This window comes from Idiotropiscis lumnitzeri, chromosome 4 (genome assembly GCF_059441095.1).
Source record: "Idiotropiscis lumnitzeri isolate Australia: NSW breed Sydney's pygmy pipehorse chromosome 4, RoL_Ilum_1.0, whole genome shotgun sequence".
NCBI classification, from domain to species: domain Eukaryota; kingdom Metazoa; phylum Chordata; class Actinopteri; order Syngnathiformes; family Syngnathidae; genus Idiotropiscis; species Idiotropiscis lumnitzeri.
Genome location: NC_142394.1, coordinates 23,836,617 through 23,864,507, shown reverse-complemented (window position 1 = coordinate 23,864,507; position 27,891 = coordinate 23,836,617). Strand labels below are relative to the sequence as shown.

Genomic DNA, 27,891 nt, shown 5'->3' with positions numbered 1-27,891 from the left:
TTGATGATAAAACATTTAAGCTTAATTTTGAAAGGTGCCATAGAAAGTACTTTAAAATGTCACTTGTGGATGACATCAATGAGTAATGATGTCAAATGTTGATGACATCACAGGTGTATTATGTGCATTCGTCACATAATGACGATCTCACATCGGCGTAACATTGCGATTTTGCTGGTGGATGATGTGATGCATTGGTGATGTTGCAGCCCATGTCTCAAAAGTTGATGATGTCACAACTTGTTGCAGCTCTTAATCATATAGTATTCCAATACATGTGTACAAAAAAAAAGTACAAATTTTCTTGGCTCGTATAATAAATTCAAGCGTTGTAGGCCCATTTTCGTAAAGTACATGAGCACCAGAAGAGCTCAGCGTGCTTCGTGACTAGCTCGTGCATCAAGCTAACATATATTTCCTCTCCTGGCAGCTGCTTACTTTGCAAAAAAAAAAATCACTTACTGACTAATAATGGCTCACACACACACACACACACACCCCTGCCCATGCACGCAGTCATTAGAGCCGGCAGTGTTCGAGCGTGTTCAAAGGCTTTCCAGGCTGAACAACGCGCACGCTGGCAGCGGCGTTGCGTAACCATGAAAGCGGACGTCCACGCTTTTGGAAGTGGGACACTTGCTGAGAGATGGGCTGACGAAACTGCCGTCCTCAGGAAGTGTGTGTGCGTGTGTGTGAGAGAGAGAGATGCTCATTAGCCGGCAGATAAAAGCGCCACTGATAGGAGAGGTGATTCCACCCCGTGGAAGCGCACCTCCCTCTCCTCTCCTCTCCGTTTCTGTGTTTTGCTATTTGTGTGGCAGAGTGATCGCTCGCTGTGATGTGGAGGAGCTTTGCGGGGAGCTCTTCCGATGCCCTCGCTTCACCCCCCCACTCTCCTCCCTCCGCCCCACGAGGCAGAGAGAGAGCGAGGTGGATTTATTTCCAGGTCTCTTGTTTATTTCAGCTTATCTGCGCTGGACGTTTTGCACACACGCAGACGCAGGGGGTAGCTTAAGCGTCTTTCACGCAGAGCTCGCGCAAAATTGGCCGAACGAAAGATCTGCTGTTTATCTGCCTTGGCCTTTTACACGGAACACAGCAAAGGAGGATATTTGGGTGTGTATGTTTGTGTGTGTGTGTGTGTGTTCACACAGCGTCAATTCTGTCCTGGTTGGATGGCTGGGAGAGTTTCAAGATAGTGTAGGGTTTGGAGTTAGTTTGGGTTTCAAGCCTGGATAGGGTATCAAGCCAAGATCAAGTTTTAAAAAAAGGGTAGGGTTTTCAACTCTCAGCCTTGGGCGAGGTTTCCAAATCAGGATGTTAGGATTTCAAATTAGGGTTCGCTGTTCAAACTAATGTAGCGTTCCAAAATAGAGTTTGAGCCAGCTGAAAAGAAAGCTTTCAATTCATTCTTAGCGTTTCAAAGTATGGTATTGGGTCAGGGTTTTAAATTAGAGTCATGGTTTACAAGTTAGTTTTCAACTCGTGTTAGGGTTTGAAGTTATGGTCTTAAATTTTGTTTCACGACAGGGGTGCGGGTTTCAAATTAGGGTTTCAAGACAGAGTTTGGGTTTCAAAGTCGAGTCTCAAGTTATTGTTTTAAATGAAGGCTACAAGCCAGGGTTAAGGTTAAAAATTATGGTTTCAAGCCAGAGGTAGGGTTTTAAATTTGGGTTTCAAACTGAGGTTTCAAGCGTTTGAAATGAAGGTGTCACAACATAGTTTAACTCAAAATTAGTTTTAAGACTTCGTTTTGGATTTCATAACAAAGTTTCAAGACTGATTGCGCCTTTGTTGGGCACTACATAAAACAAAGAGGCCTCTTGAAAAGGTACTAAAACTTTGAAGAATAATATTAATAATCATAATAACAGTCCTTCTGTATATTCATTCTGTATGTGGCATTATGGAGGTTAGCAGTGCATGTCGTTGTGATCTAAAAACCGTGTTGCCCAAAGCTGCCACCCGCCAGGTCCTGGCTCGAGTCCCGTCCCGCCAGCTGTTCCCGGTGAGTTCTGTCGACGTCGTCACCGCAGATGGCCCGGCGACCGGCGGGGGGTTTAGAGGAACGGGGGGGACACCTGGGAAGCTGTCCAATGAGAGCGCGGACGCAGCGGGGGAGTTAGCCACGGGTCTGGTCGCTAGGTTAGCGCGACATCATGGGAGCTAATGAACGCAGGGCGGTGTGTGCGTTCTGTCAGCAGGGGATTGAAACAAGTGTGAACATGTGTGTGTGTGTAAGGGTCTGTGTCTGTGTGTGTGTGTGCATGTATACGGCTGCAAGTGTGTCCCCGGTGAAGCTAACTTTGTTTTCGTGCTGACCTGTCGCCGTACTCGGAGGAGATGTGTCACCATGGAAACAAGAAGACACCCACTGGTGGTTTTGTCGTGGTTGATGATGGGGTTAATCATCTGTGGAAAGTCACATGACACATGCACAAACCCTCTCATGCAAGGTTACGTTTCGAAAAGAAAATGAGTATGCTTAGTGGCGCAAACATCGAATGTTAAACAGTTTTGTTTGTCATATATGAGAGAAACCAACAAAACTGAAAAAAAGGCTTCGGTTCGCAGTTAAGGATTAGCAATAGCTAAAGGTCCTAAGATAGCGTCAACCGTCGTGCAGTTGGTTGAACAACAGCGGGCCACCGGCGGATAGTTTTCACCCATTTCTACATGTTAACTCTTGTCTTGGCATGTTGCCAATTTATGGCTTAGAAATAAACATGGAGGAGTTAGCAAGAGTGGTTTGCAATAGTGGGTGGAATTAGGGTTAGCAATAACATTTAGCATTACAGTTAGCCTAAAAGTTAGTGTTTAGGATTAGCTCCAACAGTGTGTTAGCATTTGCTTCTGGTGTTGAGACAGTAAAAAGGATCGGGCGCAAGCGTTTTAGTAAAGAGCATCCTGGGACACGTCGGCCACCCTGGTTTGCAACTCAACTTCACGTGTCAAAATAAAACCTTCAACCAGCTGCCACTCCTTCGCTTCTATTAAAATGTTGTCGGCTGCAATTAAAACAGGTGGCGACTGACGGATTACTGGGGGCTTAAAGGTGCTCGCCGGCCACATAGCGGCAATTAAACGTCACGCTTGCTAATTGATGAGCAGCTCACGGTGGACGTGCGCTCTTAAACCAATAATGGGAAAAAAAGGGAAAAAAATTACTCTAGCTTTTTCCTGTCGCTCAACGTGATCCGACTGCTTGCTCTGGATTAATAAATATTAACGCTAATGGGGTTAAGATCCTCATGAAGTCGATGAAATAAATATTAGACTTTGTTGTAGCTCATTAGCGCCTTCTAGAAAGTCTGATTGATACAAAATCTGGTATGTGTGTTTATCATGACAAGACGCCCAAAAGTCAAACTATAATTTATCCTGTAAATGCACAGGGGGCGGCCATTTTGGTTTGAAGGTGCCATTTTAGGGGATTTCCCATCTTCTTACCCGACCCAAGGGATAAAAATGGACTTTAAAAACACTTAAAAAGTCATCATACAAAACCAATTTTGTTCTTCTTGTGGCACCAAATGAAAATTGAGTGACCGCAATCACCCACAAGGCACCTGTTGCTTACCAACAGCTTCCACCTTTGGCACCTTCTCAAACTAGCAGGCGTTTATTTTATTTTATTTTTTCTGCATGTGAAGTAGAGCAAATGATAGCTCGTCCCGCTGCCTTCTCGTGGGCACGCTGCGAAGACTCTGCCAGGTCCTTTCGAGCGCCCGCCCGTCTGCCAATTATCCGCCCCGCCGGCGTCCCTTCAGCCGAGGCAAGCGGCGATGAAAGCGGGGGCTACGTTTGAGCGGACGCCTTGGCATTCATCCGCCGGGCGACCCCTCTAACCCGCCAGCACCGGCCGGCCAATTAGGACAGGCAGCGTGAATGGAAGGATGGAGGCAGGGTTTGGGAGGGGGTTTCATATGGGGCGGTTGTCACGGCAACACACGCTTTTGATGCTCGGCGTTTTATGTGGGCGAACAGACAGCGCGTGGAGGAGGGCAACAGTCCAAAGCCAGGAGGTAATCGTACGCTAAGCAGGGTTCGTCCTGGCTTGAATTGAGGCCGAATTGGCTCAAATACGCTTTCAATGAAGTAAGCATGTAGCATTTCATTTCAAGTAAAAAAGAGTCATGCTGTGGTACATTTCTATTATGGTCTTGCTATTGCTCTTTTTCTTTTTTAAAAGCATTACCCCAAAAAATAAGTTTTGAGGGTACTGTGACCTTTCAATTTTTTTTCAATGGGAAATATTGATTTGACATAAACTCTGGCAAGATTAGGAAACTTGTCCATGGACCGTAACCTCATGAAATCATTCAAATAAAGCCAATAAAAATGTTCGAATTCATTTCTAAATCCTGGAAAAAAAAATCTTATTTAAATGACACTCATGCTTTGAGATACAAGTGCCTTGACTTGAGAGTTTTGCATGCTGCTTCTTGGAAGATTTTTTTGTTGTTGTTGTTTTGCGAAACAAGCGCAAATATGAGCTACGACTGTGTTTCCAACCAACGCCACGATATCCGGCCATCATTAAGTCGCATTCGTTTCTTCGCAGTGGAAGGAAGGACAATATCAGTTGGTGGCACTAATATGCCATTGAGCTTGTTTGCCAACTGCCTACAGACCCCACAGAAAAAAAACAAACCAAGGAAGGGCAATACATTACGTGCAGTTGTGTGTACACTTACAGTGGAACCTCCATTGAATTGACTCGGAACCAACCAACTCTGGATTTAATGGACAGAAAATAGTGTCCAGTCCACTCAAATTACACTTTTGGACAGTCGCTGTGAAAAGTGTGTTTGTTCTAGGATTGGCCATAATGGCCAAAGCGCCAGTAAACTGTGCGAAATTAAACTTCCATTTGGTAATACCTTTTAAAAGAATTTACCGTTCCATGTGATAATAGACCTGAAAATGTGACGGCCGAGAAAAAAGCCGGTCTGGAGCATTGGGGGGATCCCTGTTTGGCCGGCAGCCTTTTGCTTCACAGGATTTCCAGCAGATTACGAGGGGAGGTTTTTGGGGAGGGGAGACGTCGTGCTGGAACAAAAAAGACGGCGGCTAATCCACAGTGACCCTCCGCTAATCCACTTATTTGCCACGTATTAGCACAACGATCCCTCCCGAGTTAATCAGGTTTTCCGCCCAAAGGGTTTCCGACACAGCGGGAGGAAGTGCTCGTCCAAACAAACACGTCTGCTCTCGCGTTAGTCGGAGTTTATTATGGTCTCACGCTCGTGTGGTTGCGTGCTCACAACAACAACATTCAGGAAACAGATTTTGATTTTCTGTTTTGAATGCATTTCAACGTAGTCTGAACTATTTCATACTTGAGGGTTAATTGGTTTGTTAGGTCAGTGGTTTTGGATTAGTGTTAGAAGGTTATTTCTGGTTGGGGTTAGTTGATTATAAGAGTCGGAGGTAGTTTGGGTTAGGTTAAGGTTAGTTGGGGTTAAGGGTCGGGATAAGTGGGTTAGGTTTGTAATGAGATGTGAATAGACAGCGGCTTGGGCTTGCTTAGGGTTGCGCTTAGGGTTGGGATTCGGCTCATTGGGTTATTGCGGGTCTTCAATCCTGTTCCTTCAAGTCCACCGTCCTGCCTGTTTTCCATCTCTCCCTGCTGCAACACACCTGATTGAAACGATCAGATAATCAGCAATATCTGCAGAGTCTCGATAAGGATCCTGATCATTTGAATCAGGTGTGTTGTGGCAGGGAGAGATGGCAAACAAGATTGAAGAACCCTGAGGAACAGGATTGACGTCTTAGTCTGATAGGAGTTGGCATGAGTGGGTTCTGGGTTGGGTTTAGGATTTAGGGATGGTTTCAGTTAATGAGTTGGTTAAAGTTAGTAGGATTTAGGGTAAGTGGGTTTGCTTTGGTCTAAGATATCAGTGAATCAGAGTCCAGTGGCTTGGATGAGGTTAGGGTTAGTGAAATTTTGCTTGTAGGATTCTGATGGATTTTGCTGGATGAGTCAACTTTGGGGAAGTGTGCGTCAACTTCTGGGCATTTAACCCCCATATTAACAACTCGTGTAAGGATTAGTGGGTTAAGGTTAGTTCGATAGTTAATCAGTGTTTGGATTCAGGGTTTATAAGGTTTTGGATTCGGATGGTTGGTAGGTTAGGATTAAAATGTGGATTATGGCTTGGGTTTGGACTGGTGGGCTAACTTTAGGTTAGTTATGATTTATGTTAGGGTAAGTGGGTTAAGGTTAGTGATTTGGGGTTTATAACGGTTAATGGGTTAGGGTTAGTGGATTTATGTTGTGCTAACCTTAAATCCAATGTTAATCTACGTTTAAGGTTATGGGTTGTGGATTAAGGGTTCAAGACACTCACATTTGGATTACGGTTAAAAAGGTTCGCTTTAAAGGTCCAGGTTAGGGTTCGATTTCGGACTGATGGTTTAGAGTGAGACCAGTACATGAAACTCCCTTACCTCACATCACTTTCACAAAACATTGCAATCACCCAAACAGCTCAAATACCACAGAGAAATTTTAAATTGGGGGAGAAAAAAAATAATCTCAACCACATCATGCGTCTAAACATGATGCAAACATTACGTATACATGCCGACTTTGACGGGGAAAAAGTTTCAACGTTTGTGGTCGCGTGACTCTGCGAGGGAGGACCAGCGACGAGGAAGAGCAATGAAGAAGTGTAGGCTGATGATCTCCAGGATTAGACGCAGACGGGCAGGTAATCTCTGCGCGGGAGCTCATTACCCCACATGCGGCTAATTACAATGAGATTTGTCCTGCAAGCCGCTTACTGGGAGACAAGATCAAGACTACAGATGGGTGGACGGATACTTCTTGATGTGAATGGAATGATGCTCATAAATGCTTATGTAGTCTTAGACGAGGAGTGTGCAACCCCAGTCCTCGAGGGCCCGTATCGGCCATGTTTTAGATGTCCCTCGCCTCCAACACAACTCATTCCAATGATCAGAAAGCTTTGAAAAGCCTGGTAATAATCCTGAATCATTTGAATCAGGTGTGTTGCAGGAGGGAGACATCTAAAACATGGGCGTAGGGGCACTTGATGACCGTGGTTGGACAGCCCTGCTTAAGAACAAAACCAACATTTTTCTTTGAGAGTTTCATGACTCGACCAAGCGTACGATGTAGTTTATCATAGAATTAGTCACACCTCAGATCTTTGTCATTTACTGTTTTTGCAAATTTGTAATGGATCTTTTTCTTGGCAAGAAAAGGCTTCTTTCGGTCTTACATATGGGAGATTGTTGTCATGTGCAAAACATGGCCTCTACTGGCCTGAAATTCCTGCAGCTCCTTTGATGTTGCTGTTGTTTTGATTTGTCTTATTAAAATCATTAATTTACCGAAACTTTCATCAATTTTGATTTTATAAAGCCAAGTAAAAATGATTGTACCCTGAGTGGAAGTCTCTCGCTTGCAGTCGGTCGAGTGATAACTGACATAATGACAACAAAAACTACTACCGCAACATGCCCAGAATGTCCAACTCCTAATAAAAGAGAGTGTAAAGATCAAACAATCAGACTCCATCACATAATGCCTCCTCCCCCTCCTCCTCCTCCTCACTTTCTTCCTCCGCCATTTCCTCCTCCTTGTTTTCAAGCATCTAGATATTGGATTGTGAAATGCTTGCGTGCCATCGATTCTCGCGCTTCAGTCGCTCGCTCGGCCTTCGGGTGTTTTCATAAAAAAGTATCATGTACTGATGTTTCGTTTTTTTTTACTTGAAAGAAAACGATTCCCATTCACGGGAAAAAAAAAACGCCTGAAGAGATTCACCTTTCTCTATTAGCCTTGCGACTCCTTGTCCTCTCTCCCTTAGTCAAATCTTAATAATAATATTTTTTTTGATGTGGTGAGAACTCAATCTGCGCATCTCCTCCATTTATGAAAAGATGTGTCACCAAGTTTTCAGAACTTATATTTAGTATTTTCATCTGTGACCTTTTCACAGAACCTTGCAAAGGTGTGATATTGCCACAATTTTACACAAATAGGAAATTAACACCAGCAATACTTCAGCGATGTAAATGAATACTGAATTAGTCCATTTCCTTTTTAGATGAATGAAGTAACTTTGAACAAATGAGCAGCAGTAATAGTCTGCATTGCCGTATGTGGCAAAAATAACTATTACATATATCAATAAATAGTCCATATAAGATGTTCAAGATTAAATAAAATGAAATGTAATGAACACATTATGTACGCAGAAGCAATTGACGGCGGCAAGAATAGTCGGCAATACTGTGCAGAAAAATCGCAACGAATTATTCACTCATACAGCTAAAAGCATGAATTAATACTCTACATACAGTGGATTCTCTAAATGCTGACACAAAAGTGACAAGAGGCAGCAAAAATAGTCAGCAGCATTATAGTATCCAAATAAGTCTCAGCAATTGCACGAGATAATCTCTTTTAGCTTTCTACATGAGTAATGTATGATGCAATGCGTACTATAAAAGCAAATAAACTGAATGAGACCAAAAGGCAGCAAGAATAGTCAGCAGCGTTGAATGTGTTTGGCTTTGGCGACGGATTATTTGTATAATCCTGAAGCTTCGTTTCCAGGTGTCGCGTTTTGTTTGACCTCCGCCTTTGAAGTTCTCTGCACTTAGATTTGGGCCACCTCAAACGTTAGAATCAGAAACATGTGTGCCCGCCCCATATGACATCATAGCACTGACACGCAACCGTGGACGTTACGTGGCAGGAAAATGAGTGTTCGAGTTCAAACGACGTGAATAATGACCATCACGTCGCCACACTATACCGAGTGCCCAACCCGCAACCAATCAGAAGCCAACGAGATCCAGGTGCTCCCCGGCTGCGATATGCCGAGCGGGCTGCCCGTGATCCGCCCGCCGTGATTGGATTACCCCGTCATCTGCGGCACATCCAGCCTGGGCTCGCCGGGCCGCATCCCGGCCTGACTGATCCCTAAGCAGATTTGACAGACAATAGCATTAAATGGCATTACGCCCGCACCACATGGCTTACATTAACGCCGGGCGGCAGGACGCCAGGGAGGGGGCGGGCGCGTGACAGGTATGAGCAGGATAAAGCCTCTTTGTCTAACGGCATTCTCCTGATTGATTTCAATGTACATTTAGGGGTGTTTAAACTCCGGCTCTGGGGGCCATTTGCGGCCCGCGGTATATACTTCAATTTGTAATTGACACGACTCGTGTAATTTTCTGAAATTAGCTAGCCATTAAAAAAAAAAAAAAATAACGCTTTTGTCAAATATGTCTAACCTATTTTCACTATAAAACATCCTGACTTTCAGCATTTTCTTGCTTTTTCTTTTCGTATTTTGGTAGATGTGCTCAGGTAGAAAGGGGTTGAAGCCTCTACCCCCAATCTATATGATAGTTGTGCTGCACTCAGATGGATGCGATAAAAAATATATTTAAGATGATAATACATGTCATAATAATACATTTAATGAATTCATTTCTACAAAAAGTCAAGGAAATTTGCACACGCTGTTGTCGTATTTATGAGATAGGATGGTGGGTCAAGTTTTTGACTATAATAGAGTCTTCAAAGCCATTTTGATTCATCAACTTGAAATTTGGTGACCATGTCTATCACGAGTAGACTCACAAAAAAGCCTCAATAAGCCGATTCTGAAACGGCACAGGAGGTTAGCCGTTTTGGTCTGAAGACGCGATCATAAAAATGTGGCTTCCTTTCGTCTGCAAAAATCCTGGAACGTTGTTGCCCTAAACTTTGTATTTAAGTCTCCACAACATGAACAACACACACACACACACACACACACACAAACGCAGCATGTCAGTGTTGTTTAGCAGCAGGAACATCCGTCATGCAGCATCACCGAGAGCCACAGATCAGAGTTCGCACTGGGGGGACAAGGACGGAGCCTGGGGGCCACACGCACGTGCACGTGCACGTGCACATACGCACTCAAATGTATGGTGACACAGATTCACGGCATCCCGGATGACAGGGGTCACCTCCCCCGCAGCGCGGCAACATTTTTCTTCTCCCGCAGGACGACAAAGTCAGAACGTAACAACCTTCTTCCTCCTCGTCCTCTCGTTCCATTAATGGGACGTTCTGTTCGCGAGTAAACCAAGGCCGTGTACAGAGAGCGTCATCATCTTCGTCGTCGTCATTAATTTCGTCCACATCACACCGGCACTGAGGGAAGAGCCCAGATGTCCCGGCAGATGTTTGCCGACCGGCTCGCTCGCTTTGGGAACGTCCGACAAGTTCCCGACCGGGTGGCAGGTGTCTGATACCACCTTACTCACCACAACAACACTAAAGGACAACTCGTCAAAAATGACAAAAACCTTTCCATCTTGAAAAATTTTGAAAAATAGCGGAAACCTAATTATCCTCATATTATGACCATATTTTCAAAATCTGATTTTTTTCATTCAAGAAAAATTACAGCCTCACTCCCCTAAAGTTATAACCCCCCTCCAAAAATATTTTCTTGATTATTATGACTATAATTTTTTTTCTCCCAAAAATACAACTTAATTCTCATAATAATGACTATTTTCTCAAAATTTATCTTTTTTCTTGAAAGTTTACTTTATTCTTTTAAAAGAAAGATGACTGCGTTAACATGCAGAAGCGTAGGAGGAATAAATGACTTTTTTTTCTTGTACACAATATGGCTTTAAATAATATTAATGAAAAGAAAAGTTTCTCTCATATTGCAAAACTTTCCCACAAAATGCAAAATATTTTTCTTGCAATATCTTTTCCTATTCTCATAATGAACTAAATTCGCAAGATATAAAGTAATGTTATTCTACCTTGAAAAAAATATATAAAAATGAAAAGTATATTTATTCTGTAAATGTAATCTGAATATATCCTAATGCATTTTTTCCTGAAGAATTATTAATAACAAAATTTAATATTGGTCCTTTTTTCCTCAATTGAATCTGACTGATTCTGATTATATTTTGCTTCTTCTCCTCAAATGTGTTTAAATTCTCAAAAAATATGACTATTGCTGATAAAAAGAAGTTTTATCCTTAAAAAAAAAGAATCACCTTTATTCTCATTATCCTAAGAAAAAAATCATTCTCATTTCTCTTTTTAGTCTTACTTATTCTGACAATGCCTGAAAACATTCTTCTTGGGACATTATAGTTTTTTTCTCAGATGGGCTCCAGCACGCCTGTGACAGAACTACTTCACTCTCTCAGCAAAGCAACTTTTTTGGTTGGAAACATCCAATTTTAATCATAAAACTGATTCACGCTTAACATAATACCGCGTAACTATTTTCCGATCATGAAATTATCCTATTTTTTTCCCATTTCATATTCTGACCAAAGAAGTTTTTGCAGGAACAACACCTCCAATTTTAAGTGTGTAACCTTCATGTGTGTATTTTCACAAGATTGTGTTCGCACAGTGAGAGGAAGTCATGAGTCACATCTCAGAAAATACAACCGCGCGTGTGCGCGCGTGTGTGTAAAAATATATAGCCATCAGTGTGCGGCAGCACGTAAGCGTTGAGATTCATGTCCGCCTCTGCTTGTGTGAACCTGTTGTGGAGCGTTGTGCGTTTGTGTGTGTGCTCGTGCGTGCGTGCGTGTGTTGTTTCCAGGCGCATATCTCACACTTGTGACAGGAAGTCAATTTCCTATTTGCAGTTTGTTGTGGTGGCGATTGGTCTGGTCGGAGTTGATTTGTCTTGCTGACGACCAATCGGATCTCTCCCACGGACGGAAGTGTTTGTGTCATTCTTTACATCCCAAGTTTTGATCGCACGTCAACTGCAAATGTAGTACATTTCTCTCAAATATATTTCCATACATATGCTGTTTGTACATTCCACTTATCTAGCAAATTTTGCGTCGTACTTAATGTCAAAGTTGACATGGTAGACAACTGGTTATCACGATGGCCTCACAGTGCAGAGGTCGCTTGATTGATTCCAACTCCGGCCTGTGTGGAGTTTGCATGTTTTTTCCGTGCCTGCGTGGGTTTTCTCCGGGTACTCGGATTTCCTCCCACATTGGTGTGAGTGTCAGAGCGCATGGTTGATTGTCTTTGTGTGCCCTGCGATTGGCTTGCGACCAGTTCAGGGTGAAGAAAATTGAAGAAAGCACTTTCTTCACAATGTGATCATTTGCTGCAGTGTAGCGCCAACCTGTGGTGAGGAGGACTTACTCCATGTCATTTTTTTTTTTTTTTTGCCTTAAGCATTGGTGCCTGGTATTGGCAGCCTTCCGGAGTACCCGATATGTTCAAATAAGGCCGGTATCGGAACAATATCAATAACTGGTATCGTAACTAGCGCATCCCTACACAATAATGACTGATTGGCACACTAATATACCATATTTGCATCAAATTCTGTACTCTATCACATCCATATCATATTTTACGTCTACCCTTCTCATGTAGCATATTGACATCACATTTATTGTATTTATGCCTAATGTATCATATTTGGATAATATTTAATAATGAGCACACTAATATAGCACGTTCACTTCATATTTGATGTTTATGTGATGTCCATTGCGTCATATTTAAGAGTTAAAATTGCATTTGTCATAGGCACAGTTAAAACACAGCGGTAGCACTCAGCAAATAAATTAATACTGATAAAAAAGATTAAAAGTGGAGTAGCTAATGTACATGAGTACAATTAAAGAACAATAATAAAAAACAATAATAATCATGGAGAGTGTTTTCAAAGCGGCGATACAGTAGTTATTACTACTGCCGCCTTGAAAACAGACTTCAGGTTGCAGAGATATTGCACCGTATAACCATTTAACTGAGCAGGATGGAAAACAATAAAAATATTGCACAGTGTGGTTGACAGATTGTGATATCAGTGGTTCTGCAGTGTGATGGCGTTTGAGGAGAAGCATTTTTTTTGGGGGGGGGGTTGTTTTATTGGTCTGTCTGTGATGCACATGTGGTGTCTGCCAGATTTAATGTTCAGCGTACACCTTGAAAGTGATGATATTTACATCGCATTTGTCGTTCTTCACACCTCTAAAGTCGAATAGCACACTTCATTTCATTTCTAAATGAACGCCATATTCAGTTTTCTCGCAATGTTTCACATTGATATCATATTTTGTCTCTATCGTTGTACTGTAGCGTGTGACATCATATTTAATATCTATGCACCTTCAACGTTTCATAAAAAGTCACTTTTTTTGCTGATCAAATCACTTTTCAGTCCTGTGCATGGTTTTCAGTGTGCGTTTACTTCAAGGGTCAGGAACAAAATGAACGCTTGTTAAAGCCAGCGAGATAGCGTGCCCCGAGGAAGTCAAGATGGAGACGGTGCGGACATAAAAAAACAAAACCTTCTTTTAAGATGGGCGGGCGAGGGGTGGGGGGGAGGGGGGGCGGGGGGATGGCTGGCGGAGCGTCGGCGGCAGCGGCGCTTCAGCCTGCACCTTCATTGTGCGGCACACAAAAGAGCAAATGAAAAGGCGGTCGGGTGTGTGAATGCGGCGTGAAAAGGCAGAAATTCAAAAGGCCCGGCGGATTAGCTACAGAAGCTACACGGACGTTCGGGGCCAAGGACTCAAGTGGACCTTGCTCATGCGAACATGCTAATGCTGACATTAAAATGCCTTTTATGATTCATCTTCCTTTCATGCGCAAAAGCTTCCGACCTGGAACGTGAATGTTTGTGTTCTGACGCCACCTCATCGAGTTAAAGTGGTCCCTTTACTTACCTGTTGAATTTAGTTTTCATTTCAACGTTTGGAAATGCAGGCGTTCACTGACACCGACTAATATATTAGACAAATCCAGATTAGGGTCTCACCCTTCTTGTCTCATAAATTATTTTTTTTAAACCACTGCAATGACAAACAGACGCTTGTAGATGGCGATTTGAGATCAGCACAGATTTTGAGTAGAGGATCAAGATGTGGCGGTAAATCTTGGCTTGGCACGTCAATAGTGAGGGAACGAAATTTCAACATGTTGGCAAAAAAAAAAGATTAACAACATGTTCACTGTAAAAAAAAAAAAAGAGAAGCGCGGGGAAGAAAACTAGGATGAGTAGGCGGCGGGAGAAGAAAAGAGAACAAAGAAGATAAGGGAAAAACAGGAAGGGGGGAAGCAAAGTAAAATGACCATGAGCGGGGGGGGGAAGTGGAGAAGGAAGAGAAGAAAAATGAGCAGCGGGAGGACGACGAGGGGACGAGGACGAGGCGGCGAGAGAAGCGAAAGCAGAACAACAAAACGACGAAGAGGATGAACAGGAGTGAAGGAAGAAGAAAAAAATGCAGAGGGGGAGGAAAAGTGGAATGACATCGGAGCAGGAACAGAGAAGGACGATGGCCAAAGAAGGAAGGAAGAAGAGGGCAAGGAGGAGGCGTAGAAAGACGAGAAAAAAGAGCAGCGGAAGGATGACGAGTAGGAAGATAATCATCTCAGACTGACACCGAAAATCCATTTTGCGTCGTTAAATGAGTTAAATGGCGCACACGCACACACACGCGCACACTCGTCGTCTTCTCTCCTTTTTTTTGTGTTTATTGTTGAAGGCGTGACCTGCATGTCATTCTTCCTGTGGAGTCTCTCTCCTGCGTTTGTCCTCGCAATGTCTCCTCATCTCATCTCATCTCATCTCATTTCATTTCATCTCATCTGGTCTCGTCTGGTCTTTTCTCATTTCTCCTTTTTGCTTCATTTTTAAAGCCTTTTGCTCACTTTTTTTTTCCCACTCGCCTTTGACGGGAGAAAAAAAAAATTACCTTGGCTGTGCTGCCGGTCAAGTAGGTGCTACATCACTGGAATCCTATTCATGGACGACCCAACAGAACATGACGCGTGCGTAGGACAAGTGCCTCCCATCTTCACCTTCAATCTGAATGCGGCTATTCATGTCTGAGTCCGTCCATTCAAATCAGCGAAAAAAAAGGGAAGCACAATTGAAACAAAAGCAATGATCAGCATTTATGTTTGAACTCTGTGCACAACCAGTCATCCCTTTATTCATGTACTGAAATAACAAAAAAAAAAGACAGAAAAGCACTTTTTGGTTTCAGATTGCGTTCAATCTGAGAGTGACCAGCCATGTTTTTATTTTTTTGTACAACCATCTGTGAGCACTCTGACGACCACTAGTGGTGTCGGAATAACTGAAATGACAGAAACACTTGGTTTATTAAAACAGTAACTCATGTCAACTCTGAGATCGACTAGTGATGTCTGATTCAGAGAATCATAACAGAAAAAAGGAACCACTTCGAACAAAGTAACAATCGGCATGCGCTCATGAAATCGTCACAACCACTGAATTATTTATTTTTTTTTGTTCATTACAACCAAATAATTGCCGTGCACTTCCGATCCGTGCTAACGCTCAATTTTACGTAAGCATTGGCAACTTACAGTCCGATTGTAACGATATAGCTTGGCGAGGGTAATCATAAAACAGCCAGTATGTGAGGCACTTGTTAAAACAAAACAACGTTCGGCGCTTCCGATCAACCTGTAAACTCGGAGAGCGTCTTTCATTATTCCGAGAAAAATGAATGTTTGTCTTTCAGCATGGTATAATTCCCGATGATATACGTTGAGTGTGCGTTAACTCCGCCGATGTTAATGACAACATGGGTGAAGAGCGCGACCCCATTAAAGATTGATTTCCACGCACATTAAACGTGAGTGGCGGCCATTTGCATGCTTTAGCGTCTTGAAAGGAGCTGGCGACCATCCTGTGAAAACGCCCGGCTGCTTGCAGGACTTCCTTGTTTGTTTGCTTTGAGGCAATCTGCTTGCGACACGCGCCGCTCATTACCATAAAGCAAATATTTGCTGTATTTCCTCAGCAGAGTGTAAGTGACTGCAGTCCGAAGAGACCGTTTGTAATGAGGAACGCGCCAGACAGCGTCATTTTTATTTCATACTTCAATTATTAGCGCTGTTAAATATATGCATCTATGGAGCTCTCCGGGGACTAAAATGGCCAATTCAGGCCATAATGGGCGAGTTTTTGCAGTATTTTTGGGCATTGTGTCCAATCCTTTTTTTGTGGGTCTCCTCATGATGGATATGGTTACCAAAAGTGTACTATGCAAAATTGCAGGCATGGTTTCTTCCATTAAGACTTGATATTTCATGTTGCAAGGTCTATACTTACTGAGTTTGGAAATTGAATTGCTCAAAAGTTTTTTTAAAGCGTTATTGGGGCTGTCCTAAACCCAATTTTTTGGGGGGTATCAAGGTTTCTCCGGAAAAAAATAAAAATAAAAACGCCGGTTGCACAGACCAATGTAAGATTTGGTCGATGTCTCTCATAAAATAAATCCTCAAAGAACCATGCCTGAAGTAGAGCAGTAAGTCTGCCATTTTGTTTTGAAGTCATCATTTTATGATCAGTTCCACCATTCACGCAATTTTTAAAAAAAAACCCCGACACCCGTTTCACAGATTGACATGAAATGATTTGGTCGTGTCTTTCATCAAAGGACAAAAAGTCTCAAGAATCAACTGCATGCCAGTTGATTGTTTTGGTTTTGGACAAGTTCCAAGGCTTTGATGAACTCCTACTTGGGATGATCTTCATGGTCGCGGTTTACCCTTTCCTTTCTCTCCCCTTTAAATGTTACCACCTTTAAATGACATCTGAAAGCTGCTTTCATTGACCTGCTTCCCACATTGGGAAGCGACATTTAAAGCAGGAGGAGGAAGAGGAACGGGAGCAAGAGGAAAAGGAGGAAAGGGAGCATCACCTGCGGGGGTCATACAGTTGAGGGAAGGGAAGCATCAGATGACAATTTAAGGGAAGCGCGAGTGATGTTAGAGCATGCCCGGTGTGTTGTAATTATGCATTTTCTGTTTATTTAAAAAAAAAAAATTAAGCCTCCTTGGCCCCCCTGAAGTGTGCCACATAAATTGAATTTTTTTTTTCCACCCAGTCGTTTCATTGTGAAATGATGCCATAAAGGATAACTAGCAGTTCCATCTAAAAATTCTGGTTATGCTCTTCAGGAATTTAGAAGTGTGTCAATAATTTTTTTTTCCCCATATGCTCACCTTTTGGATTAGCGACGGCACCAGGCCTGGTTGCTAATAGCCCTGCTTATAAACTTGCTAAAAAAAAAAATCACATCAACTTTCAATGCTAAACTTTGAAATGTGAGTTTAAAAAAGAATTGTTATTGTTTTCCACTGTCTTTCTTTTATTCACTCATCTATTTCTCCCAATATCTTATTTTGGATGCAGCCTGCTTAGCTTGCTAACATGGATGACAAAAATTCAGAAGAAGTCAAATGGAAATCAAACAACTTTAAACAAAAATAGCAAACTTCTAAATCTGACTTCATTCTCAAAAGGAAAACTAGGCGCTAACTTGCTCAATTTAATCAGCAAGTAAGCACATCTTCTACCGTTGGGACGCTAACCGTGACAAACAATGCTATGCTATGCTGTGCTATGCTAAGCTAAGTCTGTTTGATTTCTTTAATGTAATAACATGAAAGAATTAGCATATTTATCATTTTTACAAAGATGTTCTATTCTTGATTTTGTGTTTGGTGTCTTAAATTATTTTTATTTTTTTTAATCTTCTCCAAGCATTAATTTTGCTTTACTGCGCTGGTACATTTTTTCAAGCCACTTCTATTTTGAAATCCCATTCCCTCTATTTTTTAAATTTTTTCTTTTCTTTTTTTTTTGGGCTTTTTTTCTTTTTTTTGGCTATTGATTTTTTTGTTGCATGGATTGTACTCTTGTGCCTGGCGTGACCTGAGGTGAACTGAGGTGTAAGACGTTGCGTGTCTATCCTCTCGTAGGTGCAGCGTCGTCCAGCAGCCAGCCGGAGAGGGCGGCCGGACTAAAAAGACTTCCTTAAGACAAAAAAGTCCCAAAGAACAGACACTTTTTTTTGTCTACTTCTTCTTCTTCTTAATCTTCCTCCTGGTGCATTTTAAACATTATTGCGCTTTTTTCAGTCTTTGCTGCATTTGTAAGGATTTTTTTTTTTTCCTCAATGAGTTTTTGTCCCTTCTTGGAACGAGGAGAAACTATTTGCAACATGTCAGAAAGTTTTTGGGACTCCATGGACTGACTGGATTAGTTTTTATTTTTATTTTTAAATCTTTTTGTTTTTTCTCGAGAGACAAGCAAACTCCCCCTTCAGGCTCACCCCCCCCCCTTTTATTTGTGCTTGTTTCGGAGGTCAGGGTGAAAATTCCGACACTCACAGGACAGTTATCCTGCCAGAAAAGTGAGATTTTTTTTTTTTTAATTTGTCCTCAAATTTCATTGTTGTTTCATGAAGTATTTTTAAAAGACTATAAACCCACTGGCCTAAGAACACCAGAGCTTCTTTTCCTTGAGCACATCTATGACACAGGATGTAAAAAGTCCGGTCACAGTTTCAACAGGGTGTCCACAGAACCTTAAAAAAAAAAAAAAAAGAAGTCTTTAACCATACCAACACGCCCACATCTACTCATAATAACCTCATATAAAATAATCTCAACCCCCACCCTTCTAACTCTAATCCAACCCTAGCCCCCTAACCATATCACTATTTACCCTAAAATAAATAAACCTTAAACTCCTAAACCACTAACTCTAACCTAATACGAACTAACCGTAAACCTACCGAACCAGGTGTAAACCAACCAACTCAAAAACTCTCGGGGTAGCCACCGAGCCCGAACCTAATCCACTCACCATAACCTAAAATAACCTAAAACCCACTATCCCTAATCTGACCTGAACCTCACCGCAACACTAGCCTGGATAAAAACGTCTCACTATAAATTCACTAACTTCAACCCAAGTAACCCTAACTCCTAAATCCTAATCCTAATTGAAATCTATAATGCACTCTATGGACAGCCACGAGATAACTATCTCCAGCCAACCTTGAACCGCTTGTGAGTTGTCACCAACCTTTTTGAAATTGAGCGCTACTTATGGTGTATTGATTCATGAATGGCAATGAGGTGGATCAACACTTCTGAAATAATAAATCAAATTACCAATCCACCAACCAATACTGACCCTCAATGATCCTGCTAACCGATCCGCCAACTGTAACCAAAACCTAGCCCAAACCAAAAAAAAAATAAAAAATAAAAATAAACCTGCCTTAAAACACCAACCACATATTCATATCCTGCTTATCCGAACCCCTAACTGGAAACCGTTAAATCTAGCCTTAAAAATGACTCAATCCTTACATATTTTGTTCAAAGAACGCGAAACAATAAACTTTGGCATACTGTCTTGTAATCGCTCAAAAACGTGTTAGAAAAAAGAATATCACGTTCAAAATCGGGATTAGGATTCCTGATCGTCGTTGTGGCTTCCTGACTTCTGTGGCTACCCTGTTCAAACAAATGACAAAAATACTACAAGGTGTGTTAGTGTTAACGTGTTCAAATCATGACAGCGGCCACATGATCGTTTAGCTTTTTAGCATTATTAGCATTTGCTTTCGCTGATGTCAGTCCCTCTCAAGAAAAACAAATATACCCAATTTATTTGCTTGCTGAAGTCTCTGATCTCAGCCATTTCTCGGCTAGTTGCTAGGCTAGGTGGCCAGGTTAGCTCGCTAGGCTATGTGGCTAGGGTAGAGCGCTAGGCTAGGCTAGGCTAGGTGGATAACGTGAATGTCAAGGAGTCAAATGGCATTGGCACGATCAAAACAAATATTTTAGGCATGACCAAGCTTCAGATGAGAGCAGGTTACACAACAAGAACAAAATTGTACTCTTTTTGCGGGCTGAAATGGACGAATGGAATTTAAATTTGATACACATGTAAATGAAGTTAGGATCTTGGTCAAGGCATGAATTCAACTTGTAAATCAAGGTTTCACTGTATTTGGAAATGTTGTGGTGAGTGAAAACTATAATAAGCAGTGACTAGCAATTGTGCCGAAATCACTTAAAATTGTGTGAAGATTTAGGCACTTCTCGACAGTTTTAAGTCGATAATGAAATCATAAACATGAAAATTTTTTTTTTTTTTTTTTTTTTTAACAAATATGCTATTTAACATCTGAGTAGTTTAACATACGCATTTACAAAGAAGTAATGACTTGGCATGTCGACTGCTCATTACCGCGTTAACTTTTGTTAACAAACTGTAAAGTGTTACTATGTAACCCCCCCCAAAAAAATCGGATCCATTCATCTTAAGTCCGGCCCTCCACGCAAGCTGTCAATCAAGCCTCCTTCTTCTCGTCAATGCCTAATAGTTGAATGGACTATTTATTGCGTGTCTGTAACGGTGGTTTGTGTGTGCGTGTGTATTATGGGATGTAGTCATTACTTGGGAGGCGTGGTTTGTAGCAGGAGGGTGTTCCTGTGAATGTATTTATTATGATGATGATAATTATTATTTGTATTCACACATTTTTAATGACAATAAAGTCATGCTGAGCTTATGTTGATTCATTCACTATGAAATTTGGTAGACTCGTTGATGATAAATAGACCCACAAAAAAAAGTTACAATATATCATTGGAAGGCTGCCACATTGGTTTAAACAGACAATTTAGGCTCATTTTGGTCATTCATGCAAATTAAAAAAAAAAAAATCACTTTGACTATTTGGCCGATAATGAGCAGACCCACAAAAAAAGTCTTGAGAAGCCATGCCTGAAAAAACACAGGAGTGTGTGAGAAGTCTGCCATTCTTGTATGATGCTTTGACAACTCGCCGCTCTACAGAAACATTTTTTTTATCCATCTGTAGTCAGCTATACAGCAAAACACATTTACGACACGCCACGTCGGTGGAAGTCAGCGCTACACCGAGTCAAAATCTAGATCATTTTATTTTAATCTTGTTGTTTTAAAATGATTTGTCTTGATCCCCTTTTGCATCGAACAAAAACCTGGCGTTTGTACTGGGGTGTGTTGACTTTTATGATTCATGGGTCTCATGGATTAATACTTTTATCCATCCATTCTTCCATTATCTTTACCGCTTATATGAATAAAAATTGGCCCAAGCGCTAACTCAATTTTGCCATTTTTTTTTGTGTGCGTTTTTTTTTTTCGTTTTGTTTATTGATTTAATTCATTAAACAGCAACATTGGTATAATCCTGCTAACTGTGTCCTATTAAACCAGTGGCGTCTCAAGACTTTTGCCCACGGCTGTGCATTTATATACATAGGAAGCCATTTCGATTTTAATTGAGGTTTCGCTAATAATTAACATTCCCAAGCTCATATTTTAATCTCATTTGGTTTTAGGCCTTTTTTTGGATCATGAACGTCGGATCATGCCGCTTTCTATCGCAATTTATGTTGCGTTATCTTTGATGGCAAATAGCCAGCTAAAAATGTATTTTGTGTGTGCGTGTGTGTGTGTGTTCATACTTAGTGCTGCTGTTATATTTTAATTAAAGTTGAACAGCGGGCTTAATTACTGCCATGATAAACAACATCTTTCTCGTTCGCACTCGCTCGTCTTCAAAGCTCGGCCAGTTGCGCGCGCACAGACACTCGCACTCACACAAGGAGTGTGTGTGTGTGTGTGTGGGTGCGCGCGTGCGGTGATGTAGCACATGTGAGTTTATGGCTCTTAATGAAAACTGAGGCCACAGTCCCAGAATCCCAACACTAATCACCATCCCACTCTCTGGACGCCACACACACCAACACTGATACTGTGTGTGTGCGTGTGTGTGTGTGCATGTGCAGTCATCCATCTTGCCACACTCCACACAAGAAGACACACACATGCGGGCGTGTGTGTGTGTGTGTGCACGTTGCAAGTCAAGCGTGCAACACCGACTGGATTTTTCCTTTTAAGTCTCACTCGCACACAAAAAAAACCAAAAAAAAACAGCCCCCACGGCCAGTTTGACTTATCAACATGAAATTTGGTAGAAATGTCCATCATGAGTTGACCCACAAAAAAATCTCTAGAAGCCATGCCTGAAAGGACACAGGAAGTCTGCCATTTTGTTTTGAAGTTGCCTTTTTAGGGTCATCTGGTTCAGTTGAGCCAACTTGATTTTTTTTTTTTTTTTACCTGAAAAAGACCCAAAGTCATATCGCCATTTTCAGTGGTGCATCAAAAGCAAAATCGCTTTGACAGATGGACAACACTAAACTGCCAATAATTAGAATTGTTGTCATTGGCTTGTCAAGACTTGCAGCAGCGCTGGATGACTCAATGAAAAATATGCAAATTATTTGAAAATTCAGCCTCCAAAGCCCGTTCCCCTTAGCAACACGAAACATGCCTCGTCATGAGTTGGAACTATTTCATAAAAAGTCATCCTGTAAAATACGCAAGAAACCTGACATTTTGTTTTGATGGTGACATTTATGAAAATTTGATTCATTCATGAAAAATGTTAAATTCTGCCCCCAAATCATGTCAAATTTAGGAACATGAAATTAAGTCGCAATGTCTATCACAAGTAGATGCACAAAAATAAATCAAGAACCCATGCTTACAATACGCAAGAAGTCTGACATTTTTTTTTCAGGTATACTTCAAAGACAAACTTGTCGTATAGGTTTTATATGATCGCGACCAAATTTTAAGCCCATCTACCAGAAAAATTGGCGAAGGTGCATCGTGAAGCATTTAAATTCTGCTCCTGGCATTACTTAGCTTTAAAAAAAAAATCAGTCTGGTTACCTGTCTACACGTGACAGATTTATTTGTTTTTTTTTTCAAAAAACAAAATAGTTAGCATTTACTTCCTATCCTTTTTTTTTCTTTGCCGTTAAACATTACGTAGCAGCTTAAGACTATTGGTCTCCCTCGGGAACCAAAAAGCCTTTGAAAAGGAGAGGAAACATTGGATTTAACCGCAGCCAAATGAAGGCCGGCGTGAGTGCTAATAAAGCGCTGCGGCGCATGCGTTACGACGGCAGATAAAGCTAACCAAGTGTTTAGCGGCCGCGCGTCACAAATTAACAGCGTTGGGAGTGGAGCCGGCATGTTTTGGCGCCGTGAATCAGAGAATAATGAGAGTTTATTAAGCGCTTGCCCCGCTCAAAGTGGCAGCGCGAAATGGACGTTAAAAAGCTCAGCGCTAATTTAATTTTCTTTTTTACGAGCGGCACACTGTCTGCATCTGCAAGCGCTGAAGAGTCGTAGTCGCACATTGGATACCCGTACGTGAAGAAAGGTGACATTAAATCATATCGAACCTCCCACAGAGAATTTCATTAGCCCCTTTCACACTTCCCATCAAAGCCAACTTGTGTGAAATGAGCTCACACGAGAAAACGGAGGCCAAAGGAGAGCTGTTAATTTTCTGGCGTCTGTGGTGGTATTAAAGGTTTAATAGAGGTGGAACGGTGAGCGCGTGAAAAGGTAAAGCAGGGACAGGGTGGTGTGAGGTTTATGACAGAATACTCTTTTGACTTGTCCCGTTATGTTGTAAGCATTTGTTGCTGTCCGACAACTTTTCGACGTTACGCCAGATGCTGACACCACGTGCGTGTACATTTTCTCGCCGATCTGTGCGAATATGGAAAATGAAGAACATGTAATTGTGAGGACTTCTGAGGTATCACCATAAGTCTAACAGCGGCATAATGGCGTCTGTGAAAGACTAAAGTACCTGAAATCTCCTGTCATGTTGTGTTGAATGCAATTGTCCAGCAAGTATTTTTATACCATGTTCTGTGTGAAACGTCCGAACAAAACCGATTTGCATATTTTCCGTTATTAGCGGTATTATCAGTGGCAGTTCAGTTTATCGTCCTCTGTTTATTGGTGTAGTATCGTCGTAGTGGTATCCAAGGCTTACCGGGTGCGATGGTGGCTGTGTGAAAGCCGGGACGGGGGTGTAAAGTTTAATAGCTGTCACCTCTTCCACCTTCTTGTGTCGATAGATATTTTAATTGCCTGACAAGTTTCCAAATCATCCCACCCCCTGTCGAATTTGTTACATCTCGAAACCCCCTTTCACACTGCCCATAAAATTGCTCTTTTTGCCAGCTGGCTGTACTGTGTGGAAAACATAAAGACAAGATGCAGAAGAGGAATTGTTGTTAATTTTCTGGCTTCTACTGTAATATTAAAAGTGTAACAGAGGTGGAACAGTAATTGTGTTCATGTATTTCTGAAAGCTGGGACCAAGGTGTAAAGTTTTTAACACCTCAATCTTCTGTGGTGTTAAAAGCAATTGTCACTGTCTGACAACAATTTCATACATTACAGGTGTTGTGAATAAATTCAATAGCTACCTTTTTCATCTTACTTCAAATTGAGACAGAAGCTATGATTTCAGAGCTTCCCTGAAGGCACTTGACTAGATTTGATAGATAGATGAATGTACTTCAGTTGTTGTGTGAGAGGGGAATTCAAACTGTCCCTGAAGGCAAAAAACAAGGTAGTTCAATGGATGGAAAGTCATCATACAGTTAGATAGATAGTCGGCGATATCTGGAACAATTGCTCAGTTGTGGTGCGACAGGAAAAGTGTGATTTCAGACTGTCCCTGAAGGCAACACCTGACATAGATAGATAAAGGAACATCAAATACACTTAAGACCTACAAATGTTGACCCCAACACACACAAAAATCGAGTTGCTACCATTTTGAAATATCACCCCCAACTTTAATGAAGGTGAAATGTTAAATTTGACCTAATTGGCTTGAAAATTGTCTTTTAAATGTATTTTAAAACCCGCAGCTACCGTGTAAAAAGTATTTGTGTGAGTTTGCGTGTGTGTGTGTGTGTGTGTGTGCTTAAGGGTGTGTGTCTTTGTGACTGTCTTGACTGTCCTCCTTAATGAGGAAACACAGCGCCGACTAGTTTGTAGAAGGAACCTTCCAACCTCCATTACTGCAATAGTTACAGTGTGCGCCTCAAGTGTGCGTGTGTGTGTGTCGGGGTGTGTGTGTCTGTGTGTGCGTGTTCCCAGTCTGTCCCCAGTAAACAGCGACTTCTCATTAAAGCTTTCTGCTCGGCTGCCGGCGACTCCTGCAGACCACCGTGATAATCTACTCCCCAGAACACGCACTCACACGCACTAAACACACACGATAGACACACACGTACACACACTTGCAGTGCCTTGGCGGTCACCTGTGGCGAAGATGAGAGAGGGGAGAGATGAGAGTGTGATGGAGGAGGAGGAAGGGGACATGAGTAAATATGACATTTGACTTGTTGCGTGGAGATGACAAGGAGAAAAGAGGGGATCTAGAGAAGAGATATAAGGATCTAGGGGAGGAAAGAGGAAAGCTTGAAAACTGAAAAGAGAGGAGATGGAGGAGGGCAGAGTGGAGTTCTGAAGGAGGAAGGAGAGCTAGAGGTGAGTTGATTTCGAGAAGATAGAATACATGTACAGGAAAGGAAGGGAAATGTAAGGGAGACGGGAGGAGAGTTGGAGAAGAGAGGAGAGGGCTTTTTTAATATCTGACAGGGCATCGGAAGTTGAAGAGTGATCTGCAAGAGATGTATAAAAGAACTGAGGAAATCTAGAAGAGATTGAAAGTCTAAAAAAGGGAAGGGAGGAGAACCGGAGATGAGATGTAATATCTAGAAGAGAAAAGAGGACAGAGAGAGAGCGAAGCATAGAGAGAAGCAAAAGGGGAAACGCAATCTAGAATATTCAGAGGAGATCAAGAGGGGAAGAGTGAAGAGAGGCACGTCCTAGAGTATAACAGATGAGTTCCAGAGGAGGGGAAGATGAGGCCGCCAGAAGAGTAGAATGAAGAAGAGAGGAGATTTTAAGGAGAGATGAAAGATCTAGAGAGCGATAGAAAAGAATTAGATGTACGCTGATAGAAATGATCAAGAGTAGAAGAGCGCAGAGAGAGAAGTTCTTGAGTAGATCTAAAGAAGAAGGGAGAAGATAGATAGAAGGCGATCAAGAGAAGGTGAGTAGAGACGGAGAGATGAGAGGTAACATCTAGAAAATAAGATAGGAGAGCTAGAGGAGGTAGAAGCAATCTAGAGTAGAACAGAGGAGAAACAGGAGTGCAAACTAGAGACAAGTGATAGAGAGGAGATGTCAGAGAGAGAGAGCCTAGAAGCCTAGTAGAAAAGAATGGAAGGAGATCAAGAAGAGAGACGCGATCTAGAGCGATCAAGTTAAGAACAGATGAAATCTTCAGAAGAGACGATCTCATGTAAATTTGAAGAAGTGAGAATGGAGTAGCAGAAGTCAAGACTGGGCTACGGGAGAAAAGAGAACCGGAGGTGATCAAGAGTAAGTGGAGAGATGAGTGCTCGAGGAGGAGAAGATGGGAGATCTTAAGAAAGACGGAAGGAGACCAACAGGAGAAAAAATTAGATCAAGAGGGGTAAAGCGAAGAAAGAGTTCTAGAATGTGAGAGAGCAGATCTAGAGGAGTCAAAAGATGGATTCGTGAGAGTGAAGAGATCTAAATGTACAATATCATACCTGGTCTAATTGCGGCAAGTCGACTTTTTGTGCGGAATTGCAACCAGTTGCAACAACATCCAACTCCGAGATACTGCATCAGAAGCCGGAGCAATTGCCCTTGCCCCCCTTTTCTGTGACGTTGCCTTTCGACACGACGGCGGAAAGTCAAGTGGTGTGCAAGTGTTTCGGCAGAGGGGGCTAACACGGCGGATGAGGTAGTGCTGTCTCTCCTCCGCTTAATCCTCAGATATGAACGCCTCCTTTGCGTGTAAGGATTAGCCTCTCCTCTGAGCTCCAGCGGGGGGTTTGCGCTTTCTCCGCTCAGCCCAGCAACGAGCCCTCCTCGGCGGGTATGCGTGGAGCGGCGACCCCCCCGCCCCCTCCTCCGCCCTCCACCTCTTGGAGCTGTGCATCGCCCGTTTGTTTGCTCCGGAGCGTGGTGCGGAATAGCCAATGAGGGGACGGCAGCAGTGGCGGGTGCGCATTTCCCCGGGCAACACTTAAAACGCCTCCCCTCAATTAACCTCGCGCACACACAAACACACATACTGAAGAGATAACATGCATTGATATGCACGATACAAAGTCATACAGCACGGACACGCATCAGGGTCACGGCGAGGCTGATGCTCATAATTCATATCACACGCACTCACAAGCACACACTGCTTGGTGCAGGATGCTGTATTTACAATTCGGGTCACACAAGCACAGATAAAAACACACCGAGGCCAACACGGGTCACTGGTGCCACTGACTACTGGTATACACACGCGCGCACACACACGCACGCACACACACAACCACACACATGAGGTGCGAGGGCAAAGAATCGTTTACATTGTTTGGAATGCTGAGCACAGCCGCGGTTTAACACTGAGCACACACACACACACACACACACCCCCACACACACACACAGTATCACAGTCCTATTGTAAACGACACTTAAGCGAACACACACACGCTCACATAGAAACAGTAAAAATGTAAGTTAGCCACGCACAAACTCAAAACACACACACAGCATGACGGTCGCAGTGCAATGCCTGAGCACACGCACACGCACGTAGAAATGAAAACAAAAGACATACAACTGCAATACAATTGAACAAATATGGTTAAAACAGGCCGCACAAATAATTGAAACACAAAGCACGCACACACATTTGAATGAGACACACACAAGCATACTGACGACAGACGAACAAATAATCGGAACATGCAGCGGCACATTTGCAGCACCCCGAAACATCTAAAATACACACACACACACACACACACACACACACTTTGTTTGGGAACATGAAATGAGATGCCTCCGACCTTCTGATTCGCCGTCTGACTTTCCAGTCACTAAACTCTTTGGTAGCCGCTGGCGTCCGATTGGCCGAGCCGCCGCTGGGGGGGGGGGGGCGCTGCCAAAGCCTCCCAGTCTCCTCGACTGCAAATGGACGCGTCGGACGTCGCATCACATCACTCACATTTGCTGGCTTCGGGGACGTGATGATTTGTGCGTGTGCATGTGTGTCAGCGTG

General features: G+C 42.5%; 1 protein-coding gene across 2 annotated transcripts in view; it reads left to right on the top strand.

The window, feature by feature from the left end:
- Positions 1-27,891, top strand: part of LOC148338645 (protocadherin-1-like) — a 106,652-nt gene that overhangs the window by 62,994 nt on the left and 15,767 nt on the right. The window contains exon 5 of one of the 2 annotated variants that reach the window (XM_088293833.1): positions 17,810-19,983. The exons of the other annotated variant lie outside the window; for it this stretch is intronic. Within the exon in view, the coding sequence (XP_088149959.1) occupies positions 17,810-17,868 (59 nt within the window). The 3' untranslated portion in view covers positions 17,869-19,983. Of the gene's footprint in view, positions 1-17,809; positions 19,984-27,891 lie in introns of those variants that run through there. 2 annotated transcript variants of the gene reach the window in all.